At 39.4% G+C, this 22,240-nt stretch overlaps 2 protein-coding genes across 3 annotated transcripts in view; one reads left to right on the top strand and one right to left on the bottom strand.

Annotated features, from left to right (window-relative positions):
* The window catches only part of LOC119427295 (regulator of G-protein signaling 6-like), a 41,296-nt gene extending 26,597 nt beyond the window's left edge, over window positions 1-14,699 (top strand). The window contains exons 3-17 of one of the 2 annotated variants that reach the window (XM_037694874.1): window positions 3,168-3,267; window positions 3,878-3,928; window positions 4,021-4,127; window positions 6,431-6,482; window positions 6,882-6,946; window positions 8,815-8,891; window positions 9,362-9,443; window positions 9,596-9,670; window positions 9,947-10,048; window positions 10,198-10,370; window positions 10,568-10,693; window positions 10,854-11,040; window positions 11,524-11,613; window positions 12,952-13,011; window positions 14,093-14,699. In XM_037694874.1, coding sequence (XP_037550802.1) covers window positions 3,168-3,267; window positions 3,878-3,928; window positions 4,021-4,127; window positions 6,431-6,482; window positions 6,882-6,946; window positions 8,815-8,891; window positions 9,362-9,443; window positions 9,596-9,670; window positions 9,947-10,048; window positions 10,198-10,370; window positions 10,568-10,693; window positions 10,854-11,040; window positions 11,524-11,613; window positions 12,952-13,011; window positions 14,093-14,143 — 1,398 coding nt within the window. In that variant the 3' untranslated portion in view covers window positions 14,144-14,699. Of the gene's footprint in view, window positions 1-3,167; window positions 3,268-3,877; window positions 3,929-4,020; window positions 4,128-6,430; window positions 6,483-6,881; window positions 6,947-8,814; window positions 8,892-9,361; window positions 9,444-9,595; window positions 9,671-9,946; window positions 10,049-10,197; window positions 10,371-10,567; window positions 10,694-10,853; window positions 11,041-11,523; window positions 11,614-12,951; window positions 13,012-14,092 lie in introns of those variants that run through there. The other variant, XM_037694875.1, reaches the window with a different exon arrangement.
* A 6,061-nt stretch (window positions 14,700-20,760) lies between these two features.
* LOC119426945 (zinc finger protein DPF3) overlaps window positions 20,761-22,240 on the bottom strand; it is an 18,389-nt gene continuing 16,909 nt past the window's right edge. Inside the window, exons 7-10 of the mRNA XM_037694519.1 lie at window positions 21,826-21,867; window positions 21,325-21,465; window positions 21,055-21,168; window positions 20,761-20,921 (exon numbers count right to left, since the gene is read on the bottom strand). Of these exons, the coding sequence (XP_037550447.1) occupies window positions 20,761-20,921; window positions 21,055-21,168; window positions 21,325-21,465; window positions 21,826-21,867 (458 nt within the window). The remainder of the gene's footprint in view (window positions 20,922-21,054; window positions 21,169-21,324; window positions 21,466-21,825; window positions 21,868-22,240) is intronic.

Raw genomic sequence — 22,240 nt, 5'->3', positions numbered from 1 at the left:
TGACTCCCCCGGCTGGCCTTGAATACAGGCTGACTTGTCAAATTTCTCCTGGGATATGTGTAAACTAACGAAAAGCTTCATCTACTGCACCCCCCACCCTCCCAGAACTTCTATGAAGGCTTATCAGAACTGTGCCAGCTGACCAACATCTTATCAGGTCTATGGCCTATCTGGAAGTGTTTCATGGACAAATTTCACCGTCGTCGTCAAGTGCATATGTAATGTGTCTATAAATGTGCTTACTGGCAGAGTTTTTTGACGTCTTAAATCATGTCCTAATAGGACAAGGTGTGAAGAGATCTTTTTTTGTAATGCCATTATCTATCCTCATGGATTTTCTCCCCTTTTCTGTCTAAAAATGTATTCTGAAAATGGATAAGGGGCTGTGCTCCAGTAGCAGCAGCAACGTGCACTCCGCCCATCTTTTGGACGACTGTACGAACATAATTTCACTGTATTTCGGTACAATGATAATAACGCTTATTCTGATTCTGATTCTTTAACGTTGCTCATATACTGAACTTCAATCAGCAAAGTTGAACTGAAAATTTTGGGAACCACAGCCCAAACCATTCATCCATTCATCAGTAACAGTGGAATGTCAAATTATTTGAATGTAATCATGCTGAGTGAAATTTATTACAAAACAAATGGGTGCTAATTACATGAAACAGATTAATTGATTTTTAACAGCTGTGCAAAATTTAATTAGGCTTTATGGCGGTGCTAAGTCTAACGGAAATGGATCACAAGGTTTATTACTTTTCATCTTGGGAGGATTTTTTTGACTATCTCAAATGATGCAACGTTTTATTGCTTCATATTGCATCCAGACTCTGTGCCTATTAATGAAACTCCCTCTCTGCGTTCCAGAGAGCCTAATGTGGTTGAAACAGAAAAGCAAATGTTACATAAACGGGACTTGTTTTTTATGGAAGCAGCTTAACTTTACATTTTTGAGCCTGTCATTTTCCCTGAGTGAGAAGCTCACAGATACACTGTGTGAAAAGATAGATGAACGGTGGTGGAGGTGGGCAGAAAAAGATCTAGATGTCCATTGGAATGGCACTCACTACGAAGCACAAACTGATGCTTCACGCCAGAAACTCAACATAAACTGTAAAAGTGAGGTGGGATAGTGAGAAGACTTTAGCTTCATCACACAAATGTATTTGTCTGATTGCTGATCACTTCAATACAATCAGGATGTCTGAGATTGATTCAGATACTTGAGGCTTCAAACACCTTTCACCTGCTTTTATGTAAAACTTATCATTTCAAAACATTTTACTGATAATGAAAACAACTAGAAAAGTCATGTAATCTGTTAAAATCAAGGTCAAGGTTCTTTATTGTCACATCACATGTGGTACGTGAGATGGAACAAAACTATGTACACAGGTCACAGTTACATCCAACAAAAATACAAATTATAAAGGAAAACAGTAATAAGATCTAAGATATGAACTAAGAAATACAGTGAAAATGCCATGTAAACACTAAATACTAAAGGAATGTGCTGAAACTTGGTTAAGTATGAATTGTTAACTGCACTCTTTAAAGTTAAAAAAAACAGAACAAAAGCTAAATTTGACAAAACTGTTGCTGAAAGCTAAAATATCGCAAACTGATGCTCAAACGCAAAAATAGCAATGGTGTAGATAAAAGCTAAAATCAGCAAAACTGTTGCTTCAAATGTTCTGTTATCAAACAATTTCTAAATGCCAAATATAGGAAAAAGCCAAACTTAGCAAAAAAAGATAATAGATAAAGATAAAAGCTAAAAAGGGTAAACTGTTGTTAATACCGGTAACTAAAACTAGCAAAACCGTAGATAGAAGCTACATTTAGTCAAAATGTAGCTTACAGTTGTGACTAGCAAATTAAAAGCTAAAATTGGCAAAACAGTAGCTAAAAGCTTTAAATTACCAAGTGTTGCTAAAAGCTAAAACCTACAAAGCTATTGCTAAATGTTTAAACTTGCAACAACAAAAAAGTAGCTAAAAGCTAGTTAGCAAAACAGTAGCTAACAGTTACATTTCGTAAAACGATAACGAAAAGCTAAAATGAACACGAGGAGACAAAACTATAGCAAGAATGCTGAACTCATAAATCAAATATGTCATATATTTGGTTCATATATTAGATCTTATTACTGTTTTTCTTTACAGTTTATACTTTTGTTGGATGTAACTGGGACCTGTACACAATTTCGTTCCACCACATGTACCACATGTGGTGCGAATGACAAAGAAACTCTGACTTTGACTTTTGACTTTGAATATTTTGGAAGGAATTGAAGTGAACTTTGTGCAGATAAACTGAGACTTTAAAAACATTCAAATTACCTGGTAAATGAATTAAAAATAGTATAAAAGTTGCAAATACTACTGCAGCACACTATTAACCATGAAGCCAAACGTTTTGATATATGAAAAATAAAATTAGTATGAATCACTATTCACACAATAATAAGTTATGAATGAACTCAGGGGTTAATCCTGTTCACGTGTCTGTCCGTTTGTTTTCTTACTGATCATGAAGTGGCTGCAGCGAGCTCGGTTTAGAAGCACCTAATTTTAGGCTGATGTGTTTGTGGCTCATGAGGAGTGATGTTTATTTTAGCCTTTGGGATTTATTTTGACACCCCCTTGGTCCAGATCAACATCCAACCTGGTTATAGTTAAATAAATCACAAGCTTGACTCAAGTTCACTTTGTTTTTTGAGGTCTGAGCTTTATAGAGAATGTCGCTTTATATTATAATCAGAAACGTTTAAATTAAACTCTTCAGCCTCGAGCCTTGTCACCAGTGTGGGACTGGATTTAACATGTCAGCTCTCAGTAAATGTCTAACTGTGATTACGAGTTTACATGAAGCCCTCCAAGCTGCTACATGGAGAGTTTTTAAAGTATCTGATTTGATGCTATATAGGCGTAACATATGTGTACTTTTAAAATTTAACAAAACTGGATATTGCTTACTTGCTGAAATGGTTTGGTTTGTGTGACCTTATATTTTCTCTTGACGTTTTGTTTTGGAGGCCTGATTGATTTTTAAAAAAAAGAACCATTTGTTGTTTGTAGCGTCCCATCTACATGATCTTTATGGCTGACAGTGATAAAACAGAAACGGACTCAACAGCCTCTTATTGGTGCACTCCACAGATGGAAGACATTGTTACACGAATACAAGACGAGAAAGCCGGAGGTGTTGCCATCCGGACCGTTAAAAGCTTCCTCTCCAAGATCCCAAGTGTCGTATCAGGTTTGTATCATAAATGTGTGTGTGCGCGTCTGTGTTTGTTTGTGTAATTGACTTGGCTGTGCAGTAGTGCTCAGGGAAAACACACGTCAGAATCAGTTAAACAAGTGTGACCTTTTGTGCTCATTTTAAGTGCTGCAACTTAAGGAAGACAGATGATATCTTGTAAGATTGAGGCCTGTGGTGGGACGCCATCTTTGTCACAAATGAACCGCTTTCCTTACTGTCCTCTGTTTGTGCGCCTCTTTTGTGAAAGCTCCTATATGTTTGTGCTTTTGTACGCAATGAGTCATCGTATGGATGAGGAGGTTACTGCCTCTTTCTGTGAGGATGACTCAGTCCTTCACATGATTCTCTCATGTATGACAGCCTCACAATCTCTTCCAGCAGCTGCTGAGCACCAAGACAGAACCAAAAGTTGTGTTGTCCAGGAACAGACGGATATAGGACTGCAAACCTGTCAGCATTATGCTTGATTTAAAACCTATACGTTTTTGACAGCTTTGACCTGCAGTTGCAACCACAAAAGCTTCTTCTAAGCTAATCTGTGTTTGTATTTAGCAACTTTACTCAGATTTTGAAGTGTGATGCCATGTCCTTTTCTCCTTAATAGGAACAGATATTATTCAGTGGCTTGTGAAAAACCTCTCAATTGAAGATCCAGGTAAGCTTGCTGAGAAACATGTCAATAAGCGCATCAGCACTTAAAACAGGGAAGAAAGACTTTTACATTTCTGCCTGGTTTAATGTCCTCAGCTGAAGCCATCCACCTCGGGAGTCTGATCGCAGCCCATGGCTACATCTTCCCCATCAACGACCACGTTCTGACACTAAAGGATGATGGAACCCTTTACCGCTTTCAGGTACCCAGAGGTCCGCTGTGGGACTGTCCTTGACATGTTTTAGAGGGTCGTTGTGTGGAGAGTAATGCAATGATGGTTGTTTATCAGAGGGATGTGTTTACTGTGGGATGCTAATGAGAACAATCCTTCCTAAGCCTATTACTCATCCCACCAAGGTCGATAACTATATATCCCTGCTGGGTGCAGCATCAGAGCGAGAGGAGGGTGGTAAAACAGGGCATAAGGGTCAGAATGTTGTCTTCTTTTATATATTTACTCCGTTTGATCCAGCAGGAACTTTCACAGGTCCCTCTAATGGCTGTGGCTGACTGTATCTTGATTCTGCAAACCAGTTAAAGTAGAAGACCTCATGGAAAGAAAACTCTGAGCCAGTTATGCATGCTCTGCACTTTTCATTGTGCTCCCGCTCCTCCTCTTCAATCCAACTCTGAAAGCGTTTATCTTTGTCTCGGTTGCACAAGATTTAAAGCCATTATTGTGGCTGTGCAGGGGGCAGCAGCGTGTGCCACACTTGCTCATTCAGCAGGGGGGCCTAAAATATTCCTTCTTATGTTGATGCAACAAGCGCACATCATCAGAACATCTAAAAGGAGTCCACAGTGCGTCTGTAGCGCCTGAGCTGCACAGCAGCGCTTTAAGACACAACAGTCCAGAAATAGCTGTAATGTTGGTGGAAGACCCAGATTTAATCTGTCTTGTGCTGTTTGTCACACTTTTGTGTGTAGTATCACCAACCTGCTTTATTTTGAGCTGACTGCTGAATGAAAGCAAGTCAGCTGTTCTTTTAAGTTTGTTTGAACAGGTGAATTCTTCAACAACAAGTTCAGGGGCATTATTAGCTTTTTATCAAATAAAATATAATGTGGCTGATAAGGTCTGTTTTGATAGCAATACATAGTACAACCCTGTACATAACAGATATGTACATGGTACTTACTTGTAATATGTATTAGGTAAGTACTAGCTAAGTACCAGGTATGTACCAGGTGTATACCTAGTTAAAAACAGGTAACTACCAGGTACATCCACAGTAAATATCAAGCGTGTACAAGGTATGTACATGGTAAAAGCCTGGTAGATACCAGATATGTATCTGGTAAGTCCCAGGTAACTACTCAGTAGAGTAGCATTTGGTCCCAAAAAATCTAACCCAACCCGGCAGCAGCCCGTAGCCACAATTTCCGAATTCCACCCGACCCAATGAATTAACAGTAATTACAGGTCCGAAGCTGAAAAAAAAACACATTTTTAATTAAGCCTTTACTGATTATAGAGTTATTAACAGTTGGCTGATGCACGTGGCTGAGTAAAGAGAGCAGAAGATCGGAGCTGAGGGGGGTGTTTGTCCTTTCATGATCGTCAAAGTACATGAAACCCTTGCTTCTGCCTGCATTCTGCATTATTCAGACACGGACCCTGCTCTGACATGTCTGCTTTGGGATCTCACCTGTTGTTGGTCGTCAGCCGTCCGCGTCCGCTGAGTGCAGCGGCTGAATGAACGTCCATTTGGGCTTTGATGGATCGCTTCCTGGCAGTACAGTCCCATCTGAAGTTTAACTGAACTTTATTTTACCTCTTTCAAGGCCGGTCAGCTCGCGGTGAAATGGCCGCGTGCGGCTGGTGATTGTATGGCAAACCATGTTTCCATATACTTGGATCACCAGCCGCATCTGCTGATGCAATCAAAAGCCCAACGCCGATCCAGCCCGCCCATCCAGCACATTATTACGGCCCGGCCCTAATTCAGGTCAGGCAGGCTGGACTGGGCTTTGGGCCCGGGTTAGAAATGACAGCTCTACTACTCAGTACATTTAAGTACCTTGTTAAAACCAAGTAAGTACCAGGTTTATACTGAGTAAATACCAGGTGCATACTGAGTACATATCAGGTACTGGGTATGTACACAGAAAGAACCAGGTATGTACTTGGTACATGCAGGTAAATACTGAGTATGTACCTGGTACATACAATGTAAGCATTGGTTAAAAAATTAGGTGCATACCAGGCTGTATGCTACCTTTATTTATTTGTTTATTCTCTCATTCATTCATTTTAATGAATTTGTGACAGATGTGAGCTATCAGTTACTAAAGGACGCTGGAATTAACTTTGAATTTATAATATCGTTTGCAGCGATATTAAAGGTTGCAAACATTTTTAGAATAACTGCAGGGGGTGTGCGTGTGGTAAGAGAAAGGATTAGTCATATCGTTTATTTGGGTCAAGAATGTACAAAGTGCAAGACTCACAGATTCTTTTTGTTTTATCCGTTTGTATTTTGTGGCTCTCTCTGTTTTCACCAGTCTCCATACTTCTGGCCTTCAAACTGTTGGGAACCTGAGAACACGGACTATGGTAAGTCACACGTTGCTCCAGTCCTGCTTAGATCTCCCTAATGCCTTCACCCGTTTCCTTCTCCACAGCTTAAACACAGCTCACACTGCTGTAGATCTGCTGTTGACACTCAGCGAGTATTGATCCAACGGGCCATTCCCTGTAATGCATCTAGCTGCGAGGACCATCCACCAGAGAGAATCCTCTGGGATAAAATTAGTCTCACAAATCAAGGACCAGTGACTGATTTGACTCCATTTCTAAGCTTTAAGAGGTGCTCAAGACAACACGTAGCCTACCCGAGCCATTAAGATACCTGTTAGTGTTGCTTTACAAAGCTGACATGTTGATTTAAAGGGACATCCACCTTTTTTTAACAAACTCACCTGCCTTTACATGTTTCCCTCTATCTGCCTCCAGCCATTTATCTGTGCAAACGCACCATGCAGAATAAAGCCAGGCTTGAGCTCGCCGACTATGAGGCAGTAAGTATATTTTAATTTGAGCTGTTTTGATTTAACATTTAACAGGAAGTTCATTTCTGCTTTTGTGCTTGGACAAGAATGTATTTCCAGTCTTTTAATTTTCTAAAAAGAGCAAAAGAAAACCAAATTGTGTCCTTTCCAGGGCTTCATATTGTCTGCAAGACATAATCAAATTGTCAAATGGGTTTTTCAGGAGCACCATTAGGATGATTGTAATTCTCAGGCCCTAAAATGTAACTAAAAATATCTGCAGAATAACTCGGCATCAGCAGATCAATGAAGTCTCAAGAGGCACGTTACTATAGTGCTGATCTGGTGCCGGTGCACACAACAGCTATCTGCCTCACTTTAATATTCCAAATGACGCTGCAACTATTGTCAAGTAAACTTCTCCTCTGCTATTCAGGTCACTTTATGCCCCCAGGCTCTCACTGTTAACATGCCTGCTGGATGGAGTTTTTTTCGTAATGAGGCTTACAGATGCTTTTTTGAGCGCTAACCAGGACATCATTTCAGTTTTAACACTGTTGACTTTTTGTTTTTACAAAGGATCAAACAAAATCGTTCCTCGAGTGAATGCAAATTGCACATTGCCATTTTTGTGCTAGAGTTCCAGAAAATTAATCATATTATGTTGAGAAATAATGGAGCTGTTTGGGTCAAAACTTGAAAATACCGTTATGTACGATCGTAGCACGTCACACAGAGCATGTGCTGTGAATGACTCGTAGCTACTACTACATAACATTTTTACTCAATATTTGTAAACTTGACTAAGTTACTTTATAGTCACTTTTATATTGCTAATGTCGATTAACCGGGGCAGCCATCTAGTATTGAACTGGCAACATACAACACATACAACAAGATCATCCCTACATTCTATGCCGACGACACTGTTGTTTATTGTCGAGCTAAATCAGTTGCTAAGGTTTTCCAGCTTTTACAGTTTGCTTTCGACATCATCCAGTCAGATTTGTTACGTCTCAAACTGCTGCTAAACGCTGATAAAACCAAAGGAATGTTGTTTTCAAACAGGAAGTCGGTCCCAGCAGTCCTTCCTTCTATTTTATCTTTGAATGGTGTTCCTCTTGAGTTTGTCAATTCTTAAAAATATTTGGGTATCTTGGTTGATTCACATCTCTCTTTTAAGCCTCATGTCAAAAAATTTGGTGAAGAAACGGAAAGTTAAATTGGGTTTCTTTTTTAGAAATAGATCCTGTTTAACTCCGAACTCCAGGAAATGCCTTGTAGCTGCTACTTTCCTTCTGTCCATTGACTATGGTGACATTATTTACATGAATGCTCCTGCAAGCACCTGCAGATGTTGGATGCTGCCTATCACAGTGCGCTAAGATCAGTGGTGTAGTCTACATTTTTGTAGTGGCTATACTGTGCTTAGAAACCAAAGTACACTGGTCAGTACAATGTAATCTCTTGACTTTGACCTCGCTAAGGGATTTTAAATTACTGTTTTCAATGCAAAAACCAATGCAGACATGTTCCTGTTTTTAGCATTTTACACTGTTTTATAATGTAGCTTGTTTTTATTTTGTTTTATATCACTTCTTTTATGTGCTTTTCATTTTATATGTTTTCATATGAGTGTTTATTGTTGTGTGTACCTCATATATGATTTTTTTTGTTTAAAACGGTTCTCGCTTGTAAATGAATTCTCGTGACTCAATGAGACTATCCTGTATAAAGGTTGAATGAATGAATGTCAACAAAAATTAATCAGTTGTAAATGTATGTCTAGTGATTATTTTATGAACGTTACAATAAATGCACACCCACATACACATGTATTGCTTCACCTTGCTGACATAAAGTACGAACTGAAACTTTTTCAAAATAAACTTTTCTAGGAGAACCTCGCCCGGCTGCAGAGGGCTTTCGCAAGAAAGTGGGAGTTCATCTTCATGCAAGCTGAAGCTCAAGTCAAGTTAGTTCATTTCTGAATTTGCCTTTTGACCTGTATGCCATTTTATTATAACAGGGTAGAAAGTTGTTAATGAGGTCTTTTTGCATTTAGTCCCAAAGGTTATATGCATTAAATAAAGTACATTTTTCCCATGGAACTGAACACATTTCTGCTTTTGATTACTTTGTGAGACTGCCATCTAGTGGTGGATATTTGTAAGCGCAATAAAAGTTATTTTTGCTGTTAGTATGTGCCTCCCATTCTTTTAAGTTCAAAGAACAACAAAACACACACAATGAAATACATAAATAAATAAAAAGATCCACTGCCTCCTGTTTTGTTCAAGTAAGAGTTATGTTGGAAGTAAAAGCCTCCTTATGTCAGGGGAGTAACAACTTAAACTTAGCTTCATGCTCTTAAGTTTGACTCTAATTTGTGTGTGACCTAATTTGGAGGCTGAATTGTGTTTGAGCTATTTCCTCTGCACACAGGATTGACAGGAAGAAGGACAAGGCGGAGAGGAAGATCCTTGACAGCCAGGAGAGGGCGTTCTGGGATGTTCATCGACCAGTGGTGTGTTCAGGAAAAAACAGCAAACAATAAAGAAAAGCAAGACAAGACTGTTTGCATGGTTCTGTAAAGACACAGCATCATAATGTGGGGAGAGCACAGCCAGTATGAGCAACAGTGTCACTTGAAACTTTCCTTCTTCTGCTGTTTCACAGCCAGGCTGCGTCAACACCACAGAGATGGACATCAGAAAGTGTCGCAGAGAGAAGAACCCACACAGGGTGAAAAAGGTGACAGACTGGGCTCATCAAGCTTCTTAAACTTCACCAAATGTGTCACCCTAACTGTCCCACGTGGTATTTACAGCCCAGTTTGATGTTTTAATAATACGGCTGCTTATTTTTGAGAGTTTACTTGTTTGTACATGTATCATTGGACACTTTTAAGTGGGTATACTGAAATACTCAAGCTCCTAGTGGGTATACTCGGTATGCCTGCGTATCACATACTACAACACTGTCCCACAATCACAGTAAAGCCATATCTCTTCCTTCATCCTTTTCCAGTCAGTCTATGGAATACCAGATGATGGTCAGAGCCAGCCAAGTCCGGTCCACATCAGCTCCCAGCCAATCAGGAAGCCCACCAAAGAGGATGTTCAGAAGGAGGTATAAGTCAGAGCATGCACTATTTTTTTTGTACATCATTACCACCGTCCTTCCTCTCTCATCCATCATGACGACAGTCGGAGATGTAGACAGATGAGCTGTTACCTTATTTAGCCTCCTCATTTCTCTTCCTTCTCTCCCTCCATTAGATCACCTTCTTAAACAGCCAGCTGGATAGACACTGTATGAAAGTTTCCAAAGTGGCCGACAGCCTGATGACCTACACGGAGCAGTTCATAGAATACGACTCGTTTGTGTCGGCTGCGGAGCCGTCCAATCCCTGGATAAGTGACGACACAACCTTCTGGGACGTGGAGACGAGGTGAGGCTGGGATGAGGCCTGAGAGTGAAGTTCAAGGTGTTTCACATCTTAAATGACTTCTAACTTTTGGTGTTCCCAAAGGTTTAGTTTTGTGTGCACCGACACGATGGTCTCTCTGCGGACTGTGAAAAGAAAGTGGGAGCGAGAGATTTTTATTTATTTTAGTCTCTCTTCCTGTTTTGTTGGGCCCCGAGCAGCCGTGATCCCAGCCAGCAGCGTGTGAAGAAGTGGGGGTTCTCCCTGGAGGAGGCGCTGAGGGACCCAGCAGGACGAGACCAGTTCCTCAAGTTTCTGGAGTCAGAGTTCAGCTCAGAGAATCTACGGTGGGGCTGCCTTTCAAATCTTTGACTTTCTTTACAATTTATCTGACCTTTGAACAACATTAAGCTGTTGTAGCGTCGCTCATCCCTTCAAGCAACGACAGGCGTTTATTTAAAAACGAACATTGGGGACTGTTAATTACTTGACGTGACTCTGTTGTAGGTTCTGGTTAGCGGTGCAGGATCTGAAGCGAAGGCCGTTCCATGAAGTGCCCTCCAGGGCTCAGGAGATCTGGCAGGAGTTTCTGGCCGAGGGAGCGCCGAGCTCCATCAACCTGGACTCTCACAGCTATGAGCGAACCAGCCAGAACCTCAAGGATCCAGGACGATACAGCTTTGAGGACGCTCAGGTGGACTTAGTTGTTTCTTCCAGGTGGAAGGATCCAGCTGACTGTGTTTGTTCGTGCGTGCAGTTTCATTACAAGCATTAGGAAGTATGCATTAACATGCTCAATCTCATACTTCTGTGTAATCCAGCTTTATTATAGGATGATAGTGATTTATCCTGTATTGCATCCTGAAAATACAAGAGCCGCGTACTTATTTCCCCCTCCTTACTGAAGTCCACCACTCCACTCATGTCACACGAGTGAATGAATGAAAGGAATAAAAGGAAACAGGAAGAATGATGGAGGGTGTTTGTGCCAGAGCCTAATGAGGCGAGTAATGCCATGAAGAGGTTGTTTCAGTGGCATTTTCTGCTTTTAAAACAAATTCCAACACGCCTCGTGGCAGGACATCACTCAGCTCCGCACACTCTGTATTAACACATTTACAGATTCACTTTAGTTGTTTAGCATTTTTGTTTATATCCCCTCTCTTTTTCCCTGCAGGATCATATATTCCAGTTAATGAAAAGTGACAGCTATGCACGCTTTTTGCGATCTAACATCTACCAAGACCTCCTGCTGGCCAGAAAGAAGGTGAGCTGCACTCACAGATGTGGACCTCCTCTGCTTTGCACTCAACTCAACACGCTCCTCATTTCTCAAACCGTTTTCATGCTTTGCTTATGGTTTTATTTAAAGCCAACCAAGATAATGATGACTTTATGAATGCAATCAACAATAAGTCTGTTTATTACCAATATTAGCTGAAATATAGTGAAAAGGACATAAATGCATATACCTCAATGAAACCCTTTTATGATTTTTTTTTTTAAATCTGATTTGGTGATTATACCAGATTTTTACAGCATTTTTTAATTTGCAGCACAAAATGTATTTGACATGTATCCACTTTTAAGACTATTGAGGGAATTTGATCATGTTACAGTTATGAAATACAGAAATATAACAAAAAATAGCTCTAAGCTGTAAATCTGGCCACTCAGCAGGATTTATAAAATGGTCGAAATTAGCCACCAAAGTTTATCAGTCCAGCTCTAACATCAAATATTAGGATGCAAAGCATTGACGTACTGCTTTAAAATGTGACTTTTAAAACAAGTATTCAGAGTTGCAGGCATTTTGAAGGAAAAAAATAGAGTACTTCTGCTAGTTTTCATTCTACTTGACAACTTCCCGAACAAGTCATTCGTATTTTGGAAATGAAGTAATTTAATCATCTAAAAGGTCATTTAATCAACAAACATTGGGCCTCCTAATATCTTATTGGCAGATTGAGCTCATGTGTGAGCTCTCGAGGCATTATGAGATAAACAGAGCCCTGAAAGGGTAAAACTGCCATGACCTAAAAGCGGGAGCTGCTAAATTATTCAGAGTGAAGGGAACAGCTTTATAAAAACATGACATCATATGTCAAACAGTTGTGCAACAGGAACACCTTGTAGGTGTCGCTACAGAACCATAGAAATGTCTCAGGAACATGGTTTCACTTTATTATTATTTATTGTGAGGCCTGCAGCTAAAATCAGCTGTTAATTTGTGTAACGTGGAGCTTTTCAGCAGACAACAGCTTCTTCTGCTCATGCTAGCCTTTCTGCCCTTTCTCATTTGAACACCGCTCCCTCTGCTGGCCTCTAACTATCCCTACATCCTTTTCCTTTAAATGCACCCCCACACCCCCACCCCTGCACTTGTCTTTGGCCTTTGTTTCTGCAATGCTTGGCCTCCCTCTTTTTTTTATCCTCCCCCCTCCTCACTAACGACTTCACTTCAAATCCCCGTCAACACACATACCTGACCCAAACACTCACCCTGCTTCCCCCCCCCCCCCCCCCCCCCCCCCCCCCCCCCCCCCCCAACACGAACCCCCCCCCACCCCCCCCCCACGCCCCCCCCCCCCCCCTCCCAAAACAGCAGCCAGCAGACACTGAACAGGGCCGCCGCACCTCCTTGGAGAAGTTCACCCGCAGTGTGGTAAGTCATTTGAAGCTGGGGCCGTTCATGTCACAGAAACCACACTGGCTGGCTCACTAACAGTGGCTTTTGCAATTACAACCATATTACAATCTGTTGTGGCTTTTTAGGTGTGTTTGTGAGTAAGGCAACATTTTAGCTGTGTTGCAGCCAAGCATTTTAGATCGAATCACTTTACTGGCAGAAGTCTATCCATGTCATTTCAACCAGACATTCCCTCCTCAAATTTGAATTCTAAGTTTTTAATCATGGATTTAGAAAGCAATTGATGAAATATTTTCTCTTCCTAGTTAATTTTACATACATAAAGGACTAAATTCTTTATTCTAATTATGGTAAACTACAACCCTCATTCTAAAAATGTTGACTAAAATGTACAAAATGAATTAAATGGTATGTAATGATTTACATTTTTTTTATTTATACTTGATGAAACATTGTAAAAGTCTAAACTGTTATTTTGGGGAAAGCAAAAGATAATTTTTAATTTTTAAATCAGACTCTCTTTAGAATCGGTGCTGCCATTTTAGTTTTGAGTGCCTGTTTCTAAATCACAATCAAAATCAGAATAAGTTTTAGGACCCTGTCGTTTTGTTGAAAAGATTTTGTTGATTGCGTTGAAAGTCCTGTTTGTCAGATCCATAATCGTGTTTTTCATTCGGGAAATGTGTACCGGGAGCTTCAAACACACAGAGAGCAAAGCAGGAGGAAGGAGAACAAGGGGAAGGAGAGCAGGAGCGTCCACCTTGAGCGAGAGCCAGAGTAGAAGAAAGGGGTTTCTAAAATGTACTAAAATTAGTAAAATGTTGCAGATAAAGTACATATATTTACTTATTTGTGAGCAGTGCAGCCTTTTTAAAAGCTTAAATTTGTTTGATAAATCATATGTTAAAAAAAAAAGAAGTACATTTCATCCTTCCATAAGTGAATTTGAAATTTCTAGAAAATAAATGAGCAAAACTAAAAATTTGAGGTGGTACTTTCTTGATTTGGTTAAAGTGACATGAGATATGGTTTGTGGAGAGCTTCTACTTCAACATCTCTGTATTTATTTAGTTTTTTTATTTATTTAACTTTCTAGGGCAAGTCTTTGACAGGAAAGCGTCTGACAGGCCTGATGCAGTCATCCTGACACAGCCAGGACTGGAGGGGGACAGCCGGACCCTGCTGGTGGGGGGACAGCCACGCAGGGACTCAGACAGTGGAGCTGTGGTGGACAAGGCTGCTGTGGAGCCTCTCGAACACTGATCCGAGCCTGGCTGCCATACTGGATGAGCAGAGCTGGGCTCGCTGGGGTGAAAACACCAAACGAAACCACTGAAGAAAATACGATAGCTACAAGAGCTAAAAAAAAAAAACACCACACAACGTGCAGCATCCGGACAGACGCTGCTTCCTCTACATCACTCCAGTGACAAACAAACTTTGGCTTAACTAAAACAATTGGTTTTCATTTAAAAAAGAAAAAGTGTCTTTGTGTTGACAGAATCTCCTTTAGCTCCATTTGAAATGATGAAAAGGCTATTTCAAACTCCAATCATCAAAAATCAGACGCAGTCTGTCTCCTATACATTTCAGATCTCCGAAGGCAGCAAGCAATAAAACAAGTCTGCAACTTTTCTTTGCTTAGATTTTAATCCAATTTCTTTTTATATCTTGTAACTCTTGTTTTCTAAGTATATAACGAGTCAAACAGTCAGCACAGTCTGCAGTTATTAAAAAAAACATGTTTCCCCCGTCATGTTTCTGTAATTACGTCTACAAACCTGATTTCCAAGGTGTAATTTTTCAAGCTTCACCACATTCCAGAATCAGGCATAAGGGCTTAATGTAGCAATCATACTGCACTGTTGCATGTTCCATCTGAGCTAGTGTTTGTACAACGGAGCTTCACGAAGAGTCTCGTGGCCAAGATGTGTTCACTTCCACTGGAAAACTCGACCTCTAAACTTCGAGTTAGTTTCCAGTGAAACAAATCAACTCCAGCAGTCTGTGTGAATACCTCAGAGGACTACAGACGTGGCATGGCTGAGCGAATAGTTGTGATTTGAGCTTTGAGATTACAGTCCACAAAGTCTCCTAACAGTTCTTAAAGTTTCCAGTGCCATAAAGTGGTGGGTTCCATTGTATAAATCACAGAACCAGTTCTGCGAGTTCACACTGTAACGAGTGAGAAAATGTGGCGGATTATCCACAACCTGCACCCGATGTTGGGATTATTTATGTTTCTTTGCTTTGTTTACTGCATGAAAATCACATCTTTTATTTTGTCTATTATCAATGCTTTTTTTGTTTGTCCAACAATCGTCATGTGTTTTTTTTTTTTTTTGTATAAAATGGTGCATGTTGGACCAAGAAGGAACAGAGAGTGACTTTGAACTCTCAAAACACAGCACACGTCCTGATCTGGAGTCCATTTTGTAGATTGAGGGACGTCCAAGCTCCGGAGTGGGAACAGTAAACGTCTCATTGTGAGTGTCGCACACCGAACAAAGAGGCCTCTCTGCTCCACTGTGGCTGCTACCTTCTTCTGCACACAGGAAGTGCTGGAACAGAAGCTTTCCTCTCACAGCTCCTCTGTGTGGCCACACTGCTACACCGCTGAATGAGTCATCTGTAATTTTCTAGTAGTTATTACAAAGCACTGTACAGATCATATCACTATTATTGTTCTAAACAAGTAACCTCTTAAATAGAAGGTAGAGATGCTTAACGCCAGTGATATTATGTACCAAGTGCATTCTAAAGTTAAACTGGTTACATTTTGTCCTCCAAAAGCACACTTTATTACTATATGGGCACATTACTATGCATGTTACATATTCAGGGCATTTTGTGCTATTAGTTTCTCAATCAGCAAGATAACTACTGGCACTGTAAAACACTCAAGCACCTGCTATCTATTCATGGGTACCAAATAATAAACTCTCTGGACCTGCCTGCTCTGTTTGTTGTTCTGAATCACGACTAAACAAGTCTCTCAGGCAAGGCACAAGAAGAAAATGGGGTATGTTTTAAGATGCATCACTGTAAAACTAATAATTATATAAAAAGGTAACTTCAGGACTAAGAGAATGCTGAAAGACAAAGATCTGAATTGCCAATGAAGCCAAAAAGCAGGAAGATCTGAGCAAGTTTAAAATGCTTTTACAGAATAACATCTGACTATGGAAGCCCATTTCCACGATGAAAGAAAAAATAAAAGCCCAACAGGAAGTCATAATTTCGACTTTTAAAGTCATAATTACGAGAATAAAAGTCATAATTATGAGTTTTAAAGTCATAATTACGAGAATAAAAGTCATAATTATGAGTTTTAAAGTCATAATTACGAGAATAAGTCATATTTTCGACTTAGTCATAATTACGAGAATAAAAGTCATAATTATGACATGATAATTATAATATATTATAATATATTATTATTATTATAATATGATTAATAATAATAATTATGACGGTCATAATTATGACTTTTATTCTCGTTATTATGACTTTGAAACTCGAAATTATGACTTCCTGTTGGGCTTTTATTTTTTCTTTCATGACGGAAATGGGCTTCCATACCCGACTGTTAGGAGGAGCAGTGTAGTAAGTATTTGATACTTTAAATTGTTTTATTTCTGCAGTCATTTTTGCTCAATTTATTCTTGGTAGCACAAAAATAGTAAAATCCACTCTGTAATTTTACAAACTGACATTTGTCTGGCTGTGGTAAGTGAGCAAAAAGTACTTGTCCCTTCATTAAATCATGTTAGCTTAAGACTTGTTTTTATTTTATTTATTTATTTTTTTACTTTGGAGCATTTGTGGATCACTTAATCTACTGTGATCCAGTCTGGATATTTTTTCTTATTATTAGCTTGAAAATAGCTTCAAACCTCCCAGTTTCACCTCCTCAGAAAGAAAACGTCACTCGCTAACATTCACTCCTTGTTTTTCTTTATTTTTTCCAGAACAATAAAAATAGTTTAACAAACACTTCTTCATTCTCTCCTTTTAGACTTGTATTTACAGCAGAAAAAAAAGCTAAACAAACAAACAAAAAAAAAACCACTCAGTTATGTCCATGTCATCTCTTCTTGGCTCCGTTCCCACCCTGGTTCTCCTCCAGCCCCCTCTGCAGGTTCGACAGGAGAGGACCAGGGTCTATTGCTGTGTCTGGGACGAGGTATACAGGCTCTTCAAAGACAGGAGAGATTATTTTAAGTAGACATGACTAACGTTTCCACACAGGAGCTTTTGTTCAGAGATGCGAGCAGTTCGCCTGTCCGTTCAGTAGGATGTGACACATGTTTGCACTTACTGGCGCAACTTTGGAAGTTAAAAAGACACGTCGACTTATTTTACTGTGAAAACGACACATAACTGATGCAAAGGAAGACGACAAGATAAAGATGCATTCTTTGTCCTGTGGAGATAAAACTGCTGTGTGGAGGGGTCCCTGAGGGAAGTGAGGAGAGACGGTTGAAATGCACAAACATGTCAGAACAGACATTACACGAACGGTTAGCTTCAATAACGGAGCAGCTATTATATGGACACACACCTTTTACACAGTGTGTGTGAACTATGGGACTTAACAGCTTTTTGGTACAGCACTCCAAGCACCCTCTAAATGTCAGAAAGCAATTTAAGCGCTCAAAAAGCACTCAACAGAAACATTGCGAATAACTTGCAGGTATCACGTCTAATTACGGATAGGAAGCAGAGCACGGATGGGTTTTATTTGATTTCTTCTCAGGCTTTACATTTTAAGAAGAGAGTTTATGCCTGGAAAATAAGACACTAGGTTTAAAAAACTAAAAAAGCACTGATGGGTCTACTCAATGCAGGCGTTTCCTATAAAAGACGGCTGTATCCCATGTATTGATTCTAATAATGGAGTCATGGTGTGGGTGTCATTGTCCCTCCTTGTTAGTAGAATACAATCACAAATTAGGGCTGATTAGCTGAACAATCAATGGTAGAGGAAATGAAAGATGCCTGAGTTGCTGAGGGTTTAGTGCACCTGATCTAGACAGAAGTATCAACACAGTCCAGAAAAACCCAAGAACTACTCAAACGTTAAGAAGCTCAAAACATTAAAAAAAAGGTTTTACAGCAGAGAATAGGTGCAAAAAAGTGAGCAAATATTTTAAAAAGAAAAGCAGAACTAGAAAAAAAAACAACCTTGTGTCCACGTCAGGGTTACATAGTCCAGAGGTCTGCATGTCATAGTGGTGGATTGGAGCACCATCTTTATGGCTGCAGGTCAGAGGGTCACTGGTCCAATCAGGTTGGAGGGGTGATGGCTGTCAAAGCCGGTTTCCGGCACGGAGCAGCAGGCTAGCATAGTGATGAGGATAATGACGTCTTAGTGTCACATCAGATCACACAGCAGAGCAGGAGTGGGCAAGCTGGGCTGTTGGAGGCCCCAAATGTACCCGTTGGGCACAAACAGTCCAAAGGCTTTGCCTTTAGTGTTCCCATAGTTCAGAAAGCAGCTCCAGCACAGTGCAGATAGGAAGAAACGAAGCAAAATGCTCACATTTCAAATGTTCACAAGAAGTCGATACATATCGTCAAGGGAGCAGTTGCTTCAATTAAGCCACATGGTTTGTGGAAGCCTGTTCATCCATTTCAGTTGCTCATTTTAGGCCCAAATCAGGAGGGACATAAAGGCTCATTAGTTTGTTTGAGGGTTAAATCCTCTTCTTCACTGGTCATCCCTCCAGCACTGGGCCACATGCCATTGTGCTGACGACTCCTATACAACACACATTAATGGTTAGACTCAAACATTATACATCTGAACAAGACCAAATAAATAAATAAATATGTTCTGCAGTCATGCAAACAGCTCTGCAAGCCTTAAGGCACAGCGATCAATTGTGCTAAGTGCTGAGCTTACAGTAGAGCTGCAAGGCTGCTGATGTTTAGCAAGTCAACATTTGAAAACAAGCACAACGCAGCAGGAGATGTAACAGGAGAGGGAAACAAATAAAAACTAGGGATGCACGATATTATCAGCATGGTATCGCTGATATTAGCGATAAAGTTAAATATTGGACATCGGCCATTCCATCAAAATAACTCACCAATATAAAAGACTTCTGTTTTAAGTTAATTTTTAATTTAAGAAACTGTCAAGTATATCTATTAATGCACTACTACTTATGCACTTTTCACTTGACGCTTGTGAACAGGTTGAGTTTAGATTTGTGAAAAATTACAAATTTGTACTCTGAGTGTTGTCGTGTTAGAGAGTAAATGTCATGAATAAATTTGACATTTAATATAATCCAAGCTGAAGTGTTGCATCATTTTCAGCTCCCTTTTGGCATCTACATTTGGTAGCAGGCCCAACTGACAAAGACCATGCAGACTAATGTATTTAAATTCCACAGCAGAGACATCTATGTAGTCTGTTAGTAGGTCTAGGGGAAAAAATATCGGTACTGGTATCTGTTATCAGCCAAATAAGTTTTAACATATCGGCCAAAAATCCAATATCATGCATCCCTGATAAAAACATTTAAAAAAATTAACAACTTTTATGCCATCATTCAAATGAAGATATTTTTATAAAGCATATATCCACATGAGGACCAATTATGCCCGTCACCAACCATGGCAGTCCATTTACGGTTTACTGATGCTGGTGGTCCACGGTGCCGCGTCGCAAACATGACTAACATTACACTTTACTTTTCCAAACACACAGAAACATTTATAAGAGTATACTGCAGTTTCAAAAAGTAGAAGCTAGATTTAACACCTACAGCCAAATTACACCAAATCCATTTGCTTTTCACACTTAGTTGTATAATAATTTGGCGGCTAACTGCAGCGATTGGTTTTGTGACAAATAAAAGTCCTATTTCAAAACAAAGTGGATAAACTGAACCAAAAGTCATTTTAACTCTAGATTTGATACATTGTACAAAAAAACACATCAAATGTAACTTGAAGTTCAAAGTTCAAAACAGTGGGACTGCAGGAACACTAATTAAAATTCATTAAATCAGTTATTCACTTTGTGTAAAGATTTAAGCTAAATCTATTTGCAAAAAAATACAAACATATAACGTGTTGTTTGTCGTTTCCAATTAAATGCAGAGTTGCCATGGATGTTAGAAAGGTTATAACAGTTGATTAAATTGCATTGTGGCTTACCTTTCTTTCATTATGTTCTTCATTTGTAGTGAGAGTTAATAAAAAAGTTGCGAATGTTTGTTAACTCAAACATTTCCAGTGACCTGTGGTTTTCCTTCATTTTCACACTTAAGTTAGACAGAGGAGGTCTTCAAAGTCCCGCTGAAAATCATCCAGTAGTCTTTAAATGCAAGCATTGCCTGCAATAAAATTTAAAAATCTACGTGTCGTTAAAGGTTTCTTCCTTTTTGCCAGCAAGGGGGAAAAAAAAAAAAAAAAAAATGCAGACACTCCAAAAACATCTGTTCTGCACATTCATTTTTAGGGAACCCCAATAGTCATTTGTTGCATCAAAGGTTCATTTATGCTCTTTAATATAAAAAAAGTGTTTATAAATTATTCAGTTATGTTCAGTAGATAAAATACCACTTGCTTTTCTGTCCTGAAATGATCACTTTGTGCTTTTTGAAAACAAAACCAAACAAAAACATTAAAAGAAGCAGCTGATTTTCGCCAGGGGGGTAATCCGTATATATATATATATATATATATATATATATATATATATATTTAAATATAAAAAAATGTCAGTTTAAATCTAAGATTGTTGCTTTATCTGTAACGGTTGGATATGCCATTGCCGTTTGTGGCTGGTTCTTCCAGCTCGTCGTCCTCAAAGCCATGAAAAGTGGAAGTGTCGCTCTCTGAGGTGGTGCCAAAAAGCTCCTCGGCTCCAGCTGACGTCCCGTCTTCTTTTTCCTCTCCACGGTCAGCTGGGGTGCAGGAAGGGAGAGTATTAGGCATTGAGCTAAACAAATCAAATAGACATACTTGTATTTTATAAAGTGCAGTTGTCTGAGAAATGTACATGTGTACTTCATGTTTTAGCAGAGTACATGAACTCACTTGTGCATTGACATACGGAGCAGGAAGATCCCGATTTACCCATTTTCCTGTAGGAGCCATGACATTTATTACAGTAGTTGTTGGGTATGCTGGTTCCACCAGAACTCTTTGGACCTTAAAATAAAACAGGACATGCCTGATTACACTTTATGCAAGTCAGTATTTTACAGTAAAGATCCAAATCCAATGGGTCTTGTACAGTCAAGTGAGTTTCTGAAAAAGGTGAACTGCTCCCAAAGTGTGTTAAAAACAGGAATCACTTAAACTTACGTTTGTGTCTGTCAGACTGTGGTGCAGTGGGGGAGCGAGATGCCACCGTGCTTCTCTCCCCGGCTCTGTCCCCCTCTGCCAGGTGGGAATGGGTGTAGTGGTAACTTAGTCCTGTGCGGTTCCTGTATCGCTTTGTACAGACTGCAGCAAACACAGAGGTGGAGGTTCAGTCCACTGAAGTGGTTGCATTTATTTATTTTAATAGGGTTTTGGCAGCAGATTAGTTATAAATGCAGTATTTTAACTTTCCTGACTGCTTTTATTTTGGATAAAAATGTATTTTCATTTTATTTGTTTTTACATGCAACACCCACAAATGATAAATTCGCTTATAACAGAGTCCTATAAATCTTAAACTCAGATAGCATAAATAAGTGTGGTTTAAATTTACACCACTAACAACCCAAGCCAAAAAAAAAAAACCCAATACGTGCAACACTACCAGCTAATGATTGAATAATACAAATATCTTTAAAAGAGAGCACCAACTAATTAAAGTACCTGAGGTCAATGGTTTTGAGTTTTGCTTCTGTTTATATCTGTCTGAAACACACACAGAAAAACGACAGGAAGAAAATAAAATATAAGAATGCATTATATAAGTAGAAACACAAAAAGAATCCAACACTCTCAGATTTTCACATGCAACTTGAAGTTTAAGATCACTTGAGGTGACAGTTAGACCAGTTCTGTCAGGAGGAATGGGCCAAAATTCCTGCCAACTATTGCAAGAAGCTCGTGGAAGGAGATCCAAAACGTTTGACACAAGTTATATAGTTTAAGGGCAATGGTACCAAATACTTATGAAGTGTATTTAAACTTTTGACTTTGAATAAAGTAATACCAATTGCCTTAAACATTTCTCACTCTCATTATTCTGGCATTTTGCAAATAGAAAAAAAATTGGTAATCCTAA

This window comes from Nematolebias whitei, chromosome 21 (assembly GCF_014905685.2).
Source record: "Nematolebias whitei isolate Nwh7 chromosome 21, NemWhi1, whole genome shotgun sequence".
Lineage (NCBI taxonomy): Eukaryota > Metazoa > Chordata > Actinopteri > Cyprinodontiformes > Rivulidae > Nematolebias > Nematolebias whitei.
Note: the sequence above shows the minus strand (reverse complement) of the source record. Positions and strands in the feature narration are given on the sequence as shown.